This window comes from Carettochelys insculpta, chromosome 5, assembly GCF_033958435.1.
Source record: "Carettochelys insculpta isolate YL-2023 chromosome 5, ASM3395843v1, whole genome shotgun sequence".
Taxonomy (NCBI): domain Eukaryota; kingdom Metazoa; phylum Chordata; order Testudines; family Carettochelyidae; genus Carettochelys; species Carettochelys insculpta.
In genome coordinates, this window is record NC_134141.1 from 8603038 (window position 1) to 8613228 (window position 10191).

At 44.8% G+C, this 10191-nt stretch overlaps 1 protein-coding gene across 2 annotated transcripts in view; it reads left to right on the top strand.

The window, feature by feature from the left end:
* Window positions 1–9363, top strand: part of RAD23B (RAD23 homolog B, nucleotide excision repair protein) — a 46416-nt gene extending 37053 nt beyond the window's left edge. The window contains exons 7-10 of one of the 2 annotated variants that reach the window (XM_074994632.1): window positions 3523–3655; window positions 5023–5149; window positions 5900–6083; window positions 8069–9363. In XM_074994632.1, the coding sequence (XP_074850733.1) occupies window positions 3523–3655; window positions 5023–5149; window positions 5900–6083; window positions 8069–8182 (558 nt within the window). In that variant the 3' untranslated portion in view covers window positions 8183–9363. Of the gene's footprint in view, window positions 1–3522; window positions 3656–5022; window positions 5151–5899; window positions 6084–8068 lie in introns of both variants that reach the window. The other variant, XM_074994633.1, reaches the window with a different exon arrangement.
* The last annotated feature ends 828 nt before the right edge of the window (window positions 9364–10191 follow it).

Here is a 10191-nt window from a genome sequence, read left to right on the forward strand (position 1 = left end):
TATATATATTATATGGTAAATAGTGGAACACAAAGAAGGGGAGAACTATTTACATGGGGGAGCAGGTATCATAAAATAACAGGGGTCTAATACAAACTATATACAAAATAATGGGGATATGTACAAAGGGGGAGGGGGGGGCCACGTCCTGGGCCCCACACCCCCTACTGGCCAGCGCTTGGGGTTGGCGGGCGCGACCCTCGCCTCGGCCTCAGCCCTGGCCAAGGCTGGCTGGGGGCTGGGCGAACCGGCAGATATGGCTGACGGGTGTCAGCAGGCCCCAGGTCCCACTCGACGGAAGGCCCCTCAGTGGTGGACAGCGGGTGGAGCGGTGGGTGGAGCAGGCAGGGCGGGCAGAGCGGCGGGCGGCGCGGCATGGGGGGGCCAGGTAGTCTGCTATGCGCTCAAAAGTGCGCATAAAGGCCCCCCATACCTCCTGGTGCCAGGCCAGCGCCAGCTCCTGCAGTTGCAGGTGCCGCTCGTCCACCCGCAGGCGCTGCTCCGATACCTCCAGCTATCGCCAGAGGGTCGCCAGCACCTGGGGGTCTGTCGCTGTCCGGTGGTGGTGCTGGGTCTGTCGGCCCCACCCTGGGGCTGGTCGGTGCTCCGCCGAGGGGCTGGCCTGCAGCAATGGCCCCGGTGGGCTCTCCGGGACCACTGACACCTCGCCGGCGCTCTCTGGGCCCTCCGATGGCGCAGCTGCGGAACACGGGGGGAAGAAGAGTGGAGACAGCCTTTAATGTGGGCCCTGAGCCATGGCCCTTGTCCCCCCACCCCTCTGCTGCTGGTTTCCCGTCCCCGGGAGATGGTGGTGGTGCTGCTGCTGCTGGGTGTCCCACCCGCTCCCCCCGGGGGACCCTAGGTTCCGCTCCCCCCATCCCCAGGGATGGGGCATGGTGCTGTCCTGCTGGGGGTGCAGGGGCTGATGCACTCTTCTGAGGGACATGCCACTGCTGTCCTTGGGGCCATGGTCATCTGGGCATGTGGAGGGCCCTGGTCATGTGTCTTGTCCCTGCCCCTCAACTCCGGGGGTGTGCACCGGGGGGTACATACCTGACGGTCCGCTCCCACGGCTGGGGGACACCCTCTGGATGGACGCCCTGCTGGAGCTCCGGGAAGCCAGGATGATGTGGAGTCCCCTGTCGCTGGAGGAGGATTCGCCCTCCTCCTCCTCCTCCGGCATCCCAGGGGTGGGCTCCTGGGGGGGCCACTGGGGTGCGGGGCTCGCCTCCGGGGCGGACTCTGCCTCCGGGGCCTGCTGAGGCTCGTCGGCTGAGGTGTCAAGAGTGGCCGGCGGGGAGGAGAAGAGCTGGGGGCCCAGGATTTCTCTGAGCTCCCTGTAAAAGGGGCAAGTGGCAGGGGCGGCCCCAGATTGGCTGGCCGCATCCTGGGCCTGGGCGTAACCCTGCCACAGCTCCTTGACCTTACTCCTGACGTGGTCAGGAGTGTGGGCTGGGTGACCCCGGGCGGCCAGGCCCTCGGCCAGCCGAGCGAACGCATCCGCATTCCGCCTCTTGCTCCCCATTACCTGGAGCACCTCCTCCTCACTCCAGAGCCCCAGCAGGTCTCGGATTTCGGCCTCCATCCAGGAGGGGCCCCGCTGCTTCTTCCAGGGCTGGCTGCCAGGCTGGGAGCCCTGGCTCCCCTTGGGGGGGGGTGCCCTGGGGGCGCTAGGGGGGCTGGCGGGCGGCCATCGCAGCGGGGGGGTTGCAGGGAGGCATGCAGGTTGGCTGCATGTTACTGCTGCTGCCTGCACGCTCTCTCAGCTTCCTGCACAGGAAGGCAGGGGGTGGGGAGCTTTAAGGGGCTGCTGCACGCAGCGACCATAGAGCTCAGGGGCTGGAGAGAGCGTCTCTCAACCCCTCAGCTGATGGCCGCCATGGCGGACCCCACTATTTCGATGTTGCGGGATGCGGATCGGCTACACGTGCCCTACTTCGACGTTTAACGTCAAAGTAGGGTGCTGTTCCCATCTCCTGATGAGGATAGTGACTTTGACGTAAGGTGGCGAGATGTCAATGTCAACTTCGAAATAGCGCCCACCATGTGTAGACGTGGCGGGCGCTATTTCAAAGTTGGCGCGGCTACTTCGAAGTAGCCGGCACGTGTAGACGCGGCTTAAATACGTCATTTACCTGAATGTTCTTTAATCTCTCCTTTCCCTGTTCTGCTGTGTGTTCCTTCTTCCTTGTAAATATTAATTGTGTTCAGCATCTGGTCACAACTGGCTCTTTCCATCAAGACTGAAGCAAGTAAGCATTAAATACCTCCGCCTTCTTGGTGTCATCTTCCCTGGTGGACTTATACTTTACATTAGAAGCAAGAGAGGATTTGTGGAACCGTTTCTTATTAGGAATGTAAAATCTTGTTTAATTGGCTAATCGGTTATACGATAGGCTGGCCTACTGTTTCACCAGTTAACCAATGGGGTAGGGGGGGTGCCACAGGTGGGGGCATTCCAGCCTGGATGGAGCAGCCCTTGACTAGTTTTGCATGTGTATCCCTTGCTAGCTGCAACTCAATGCGTTTTTCCTTTCTGATTTTGTGCCAATGTGTGTGTGCTATTTTTTAACTCACCTGTAGCAATATGTACATGTTTCCATTTTTGTGGCGTTCCTTTTTGATTTTCAAGTCATTAAATAACTCGTAATGCAGCCATATTGGTTTCTACTGTTCTTCCTATTTTGCTTTGAATCAGAATACTTTGCTGTTGGGTGTTTTTTGTTTCTTTGAGAAACAGCCAGCTCTCCTGAACTTCCAAACGCTTACATTTTCTTCTCCTGGGACCCTATCTACCAGTTGTTTGTCTGCTTTCTATAATTGTCCTTCGTCCTTATTCAGCTGTTCACTCCTTCCCTTTGTCATGAAATGGCCAGTTCTCTGTTTTGCTTTTGGCTAAATTGCCTTTCACTGTCACATTCACGACCATTTCCTCCACCTTCTGAAATAAGATGTTATCCCCAACGTTACAAGAACTGTTCATCAGAAATAAGTATTGAGAGGAGCAATTAAGGAAACTAGATCCGTACTTCTGACAGTCCTTTGTAATACTGACTTGCTATTTAAAGTTCCTACATATTGGTTTACCTCTGAACTCTTGAATGCTACAGGAGTGGTGTTAACCCTGAGCAGCTGGCAAAGAGTGCAATCTTTCCCTTTGGATGTGGTCCTTATGACCATTGTGTATTGATTGCTCTGTCAAAGTCTTACAACAAAGCACTCATCATGCAAAGAACATATCTGATCACTGTGGTGCTCTGCCTTAACTGCCAATAAACTTCCTGGGGCAGTTTGAAATGTTTTGAGTGCTAAATTGTTGGGACCTCTTTCAGTTTAGTCAATGCTCTGTTGAATGATTTGGAGCTGTTTGTAAGTTTAACAATAGTGTGTGCAAATTTGTAGCGTGGTGGTTGCTTATATTTGCAGTGAAAGTATTAAGCCTTTCTTTTAGGGAAAAACAAGTGCGGTTTTTATATCTACCCATGAAAATGCTATAATTTGTAACGTGATGCCTGGATTTAGGGTATTCCCGGAGATAGAGAGAGTCAAGCTGTGGCTGATCCCCCTCAGGCAGCAAGCACCGGTGCTTCTCAGTCTTCGGCGGCAGCAGCAGCAGCAGCAGCAACTACAACTATGACTACTAGTTCTTCAGGCGGTAAGATGACCTTGTGTTTTAAGGGCAGCTCTTAGACGGTGTGTACTAGGTATGTTTACCCAGTGGGTATGAGTTCATGAGTCTTTTCAAAGTGAGACACAGAAGAGTAGTAGAACTTGCTTGGAGGAAACCCATGTGGGTGGATCTACAGTGTTGAGGGCTGTCCTTGGTTAGATTCCCAGATGCCACTTAAGGGTATGCTTCAGAGATGCTGTTTTTTTCCCTCTCCTCGATTACCAGAAATGTCTGAGTTTTTTCCAGTATTTTGAATCCTCATGCCCTTTAAAGTCAAAAATAAAATGCTGTATGCTTGTTTAAAATTTCTGTACAGTCTTTAGAATGGAAAATGCTTGAAAACTTATGCTCTGCTTTTAAAAAGTTTAGAAGTTAGTCTTCATTTGAGGCAATACATTCTCATTGCTGTTCGTAAGTGGTTGGAAAATGAACTACTTCACGTTAATTTGTGAAGAATGGAAGGGAGGGAGGACTAACTTCTCAGAAGCTCACTTGTACCATTAAGTGCTGGTCCTAAAGGAGCTGAATGGTGCTTGTTTTTTACTTGATCTCAGTTGTTGAGCTGATGTGGTCTTCAGAGTAGATCCCTGGTCAAAGTTCCTTGAATAAACATTAAAAGGTCTCCTTCAACTGCATAATTCTCCTGAGGTGCTGTGGTCTAGTGGTTAAAGTAGTAAAGCTGGAGCCTTTTGGTTTTATTCTCAGCTCAGCTACTGGACTAGATCTATGATTTTAGGTTCTTCACACCATTTAATTACTTAAAACCAATTTCACCATTTAATTGGTGCTAGAACCACCTCTTGTAAAGCCACAAGACCCTTTGAGCTTTCATGTGGTGCTTTACCTTTTTTGTATTATAGTTTACTTACTGTATCAGCAAAATGCTAGTCTCCAACTCCTCTTAGACCTTGAGACCAAGGTCTGCTTTTGTATTTTTAAAGTCCTGTTCTAAATTCCTGCCCAATGTCAGCTGACGTTCTCTTAAACTGAAGTTTTCTGTATAAAGCCACAGCACAGGAGCAGTGTGGTTGTTGATGAGGCAAGCTTTGCTACTGGTTACAAAGGCCCCTCCTTCCAAAAAGAGGGCCTACTTTCATAGATGAGACAAGTTCTTCTGCCAAACCCACTCCTTCCTTTGAGCCTGTCCGTAATATGTCCATTGTGAACTTGAATAACCTTGAAAGGAATTTTACATTAAGGCTAAAGCAGAAGTTTGTTTGTCTGCCCTCCAACTCTGAAACTTCAGCTAATTCAGAGCTTTACCTTCTAATATATAGTGTTGATCTCATTTATAGAAGCCAATCTAATAACATTTGTTTTCCTCCTTAAATGTGCAACTCTTTCCATTTCAGGACACCCACTTGAATTTTTACGAAATCAACCTCAGTTCCAGCAGATGAGACAAATTATTCAGCAGAACCCTAATCTGCTGCCAGCATTGCTACAGCAGATAGGACGGGAAAACCCTCAGCTACTGCAGGTGACTTAAGCACCATGGGATAATGTTACTAGATCAGGCAAGGGAGCTTTAATGCATCTTTAGTCACAATGTGCCCTCTTACTTTGGGGAGTGGGAAACAATTTTATGACTGGAAAGTACTGGGACAGTTGGGTGACAATCCTTAAGTACCAGCGAATATCTAGGAGTTAGCTTGATGCTGAATCACCTTCATTAAATCCATAAGATACGCTTGTGAATTCTCCTAGATTTCACTTTCTTTAAAAATAACATTTCAAAGTATGTGAGTGGAGTGGGAAGGAAAAAGTCAAGCTATTGAGACTCAACTGAATTAGGATCAGATGTTAGCAATGGAAGGTAGGTGTTACTATAGGAAGTAGCAAGTGACAAGCTAAGCTTCCCACGCGCTACAAATGCTGCTGTCTTTTTTGGCCGGTGAAAATTACAGGAAAACAGCCCTAGTTCTTGAACAGAATGCATGCCCTGTATAGGGGATGTAATATGTGTGTGTGTGTGTGTGTGTGTGTGTGAGAGAGAGAGAGAGAGAGAGGGTAGCTACAACTTGAATACGGTACCCCCCTCTCCCCGTGCCATCCTGGTGCTTATCTTCTGATATTTAGTAATTTTCTGCCACATACCCCTTGAAATCCTTTCATGTACCACACTTTGGGAAACACTGCTCCAGGCCATAAAGTTGACTGTAATGAGAAACTTTTGATTGCCTTTTGGCAGTACTGAACATGCTTTATTTCAGTGTATTGCTTTCTTTTGTACTCCCATGCCCCACAGCAAATCAGCCAACATCAGGAGCATTTTATTCAAATGTTAAATGAGCCAGTTCAAGAATCTGGTGGCCCAGGAGGAGGAGGAGGCAGTGGAGGAGTAGCAGAAGCTGGAAGTGGTCAGATGAACTACATTCAAGTTACACCTCAGGAGAAAGAAGCTATAGAGAGGGTGAGCCTTCCTTTTTGTGGTTTAAAACACACATGTTCTTGCTAATCTTTTCCCCCCCACCCCCACTCCCAAGATTAGGCATTGTGCACATTAAAACATGCACCAAAGGTGTATATGCAGTTGATACCTAACTACTGTGAATCATCGTAATTTTCTGGCATGAGATTTGAAAGCTTGGCCTGTTGGAAATCATGTGCTTGCTGTAAGGCCGTTGCTTCCCAGCCTCTTCTGGAACCTGCCTTTTTAGAAAAGGCCTGTAAAAGGCCATGATCTTGCCATCACAGCACTGAAGCTTGAAGGTGTCAAAGGTCCTCTGTGCACAGGCATAGTCGTACATGGGAATTGATTCCTAAAATATTCAGGTTGGCGTTAAGCTTTCATAGGAAGTAGGCTAAAGTCACTGTTTAAACCAGTTATTTGACTGTTTGAGTTTTTGCTTTGAAGGTTTCTAAAAATACTAGCAAGCATCCATATAAATTTGCAGATCTGCAAGCCATGGAAACCTAATGCACAGTAATGCATTAAATTCAGCTAGATGATTAGTAAAGGTGACAGTTATACATGTGCAGTAATTTGAAACAAAATGAAGCTTGAATGGTTGCAACTAAAATTGTAGACTGGACTGAGGTTGCAGGATAGTGCTAACCACAAGCGTAGCTGTGGAATTTTGCATTGGTTACTAGATTGGAGCATAAAAGTGTAAAATACACACCAGGTTTTAGCTTTCCCTAGCAAAACACTTTTGGTAAGAATTTAAGTCTGGATTTGTCAAGGATGTGCCTCCATGTAGTTCTTTTCAAACCTAGTGTTTTTTTAGAAATAGGTGTGAAAATTTTCATATTTCATTGAAATTTTCTATTCTTCTAACAGAGGTCCCTGATTCTGCAATGTCTTTGGAATAACCATAAAGAAGGTGGGGGGGGGGGGTTGGTCTGACTGGGTTGATACAGATAATTGGTCTCCACTAAAATAGCTTACTGGCCTCATAGATGACCCCCTCACATAGAGTTGCCTCAACCTACCATTTTTTCTTTTAAATATTTTCCTGTCAGATGCTCCCTGCACTCGAGAGTACTCAAATGCCTTATGTGCTGTTACCTCTGATGTGTACTTCATAGTGGTATGCTGCACACATGGGAAGATCTAGCTCAGAGGTTGGCAACCTTGGACATCCAGCCCATCAGGCTAATTCGCTGGAAGGCCTTAAGACGTGTTGACAGTCCACACCGCTTCCAGCAACTCTGGTCTGCTGATGGTCAGTGTAAACAAAATGTCTTGTGGCCTGCCAGCATGCTACCTCAGTGAGCTGCATGCCAAAGATTGCCGACCTCTGCTCTGAACTTAATTAGGGAACTATCTTTCCCTGGTTAAGAACACGCATCGTCTCATGGTCTGATATTCATTCTGAATATGTGAACATTGCATATGCTTTGAGGCTTTTAAGAAAATCTTGACAGAAAACATTCCTTAACCTAACTGATTTACAGCTAGCTAAAATGAAGATGTAAAGACAAGCTTAATGTAATTGCTTTCTCATTTAAAATCAAGCATGCTCTTTTTGGGTTTCCTGGGGTCATTGCATTCTAGACTCTTAGCAACAAGTACAGGTTATAGCAAAAGACACGGAATGATCATATTTAAAATGTGCAAAGTATTGGAAGAATTTTGCACACAGCAGTGCAGCTCTTTCCCAGTGCTGCGAACACTTACCTGTTAGCTTTCACTACTGTAATAAGTTGTGTGTCTTAATATACTCCATGAGATTGACAGAATTACTTCTGAAATGAGAACTCAATTTGAGGTTACCCTGAGAAACCAATTCAGTCCAAAATCTGTAGTAAATAAAGGGTCGGAAGGGAAAGCTAACTGTAGTCACAACATTTATTTGAACAAATGCTTAAGTGGGGAAGTGGTAACATAGTAAAATATTGGGAGTCTTAATGTACTTCAATGCTATGGTTTCTAAACGCATGTCTCTTCTTTAGTTAAAGGCACTAGGATTTCCTGAAGGACTTGTGATACAGGCATATTTTGCTTGTGAGAAGAATGAAAATTTGGCTGCCAACTTTCTTCTACAACAGAATTTTGATGAAGATTGAAAGGGAGAGACTTTTTTATCTCATGCTTCACACCAGTGCATTACACTAACTTTGTTCACTGGATTATTTGGGTTTATATCCACAATACTCAGTATATGGTATGGTGGGAGGGAGAAGAAAACATAGGAAGCAAAGCAAGGATAAATAAAGCATGTCTGCTTGAAATTGGCAGAGACAACAAATCACACAGTGTAAAATACTATACAACCAAAAATCAGCTTCTGCAGGTATTTAGTTCCTTCTTTAAACTGTAGGTTAACTTTTTCTAGGTTTTCACTTTTACTGTACTAGTTCCAGAAATTTAGTGTAATGCCCTGCTTCATGTTTCTTTTTACTTAACATTGGTATTGGAAAATAGCTTTTGCTACCTAGAATCTACAATCTGTATTTCATGGCAACACTGGATAATGGCTTTGTGAAATCTAAAAGAATTGAGCAATTGTAAACATAAATGCCAAAATATAGGTGGTTATTTTGCTGCTTCAGATATAATGAATTTAGTGCAAGAAGACCATTTCTTCATATTAAATGCTGGATTTAAAAAAAAAATGCCTTCAAATGAAAACTCATTGTTATGTTAAACTTTGTTGATCATTGAATTAGATTCCCTTCTAACATGATTTGAGAGGCTGTACACTTACAGGCAAACTTATCTTGTTTACGTCTTTTCTTTTGAGGGAAAAATTATATCTAATTACTGTTTACTTCAATGTTATGTTGCAGTAAAGTTTTAAAAAGCAACTGTTGCATGTTTGGTTTCGATGTATCCCTTTTTGTGAATTGAGCCCTTGTTTTGGTTAGCAAAAAAAATTCACTTCTCTCCATCATATTCAAATATAATTTATTAACATGTCAGATTCCATCTTACTACTTTATTAAAGTTGGCTCACCAAGACAGCTGGAAATATTTCAAAATTGGGTATCTGATTTTTGTAATACCTTTGCTTTATTTGGTTTTCATCTTTTGTGAGACTGTAGGACCACTCTAAGGCTGTTGGCTTTCTACTGCTCTTGAAAGGATTGAAATGTTCCAGGAACTTCTCTTCAGGAAGGACTTTACGTTTATGAATTGCTGTGTGGGGGAATGCAGAACCTGAGAGTTAGGTGAACAATCAAGTGATTCCATCCCAAAAGATTATGCACACCTATTTTATCTTCTATTAAAGTAAGCTCTAATTGTAGAGTTCTGAGTCTTATTTCTTGGTGCCCCGTTGTCCGTTATTTTATATGCTGAAGAGGTAATTGAGTCTTCCCTGTTTAGTGTGTTTTGGCTCGGTAGAGAAAACTTTATTTCTGCTACAGTGCTAAGGAGGAAAATTTCATTTCACTTTCTCCTAAAATCTCTTGTACAGCACTTCTTGAACATGAGTTGACAATGTTGTATTTTGAGCTTGTACTTCGATGCCCCAGTTGACTTCTTGTTGCATGTGTGAAAATAAATGAAGCTGTAACTTTTTGGCCACAAAGCAATTATGCTTTTACTCTCTAACCTTTGATATCTTCATCCCAATTCCTCTTTAATAGCACAACTCTGACGAGAAGAAAGATTTTATGCGTGGAATAAGTTAGCTAACTGGCCTTAGTCCTCACTGTCTGCAATGAGTCTTGTGCTCTGGAAAAATGGGATGAGGTTGGGGGCCGTAAAACACAGGAAAGCTGAATTATACTTTTGAAAACTAGTTTTCTGTTGGAAAAGAATTAGAATACAAGAAAGTAAATAAAGTATGAAATAGTATACCTGTGATCACCAAACCAGAAGTGCTGCACTGCAGAGGGATTGGTTTCTAAAAGCACTTGATTGTATACAAGTACAATTTTCTATACAGTCGCTTAACACTACATATCACTGTGGGCCGTGCATAGCATATATCCAGATCACCTAAAAATACACATAACACTAAAGAACACCAAACGTAATTTATTCTTTCTTTGATTTAGAGGACACTTCAGGATCTTGTGGGGTCTCCTGGTCATCATCAACCTGAGTTATCATTGGAGATGCAAAAGGT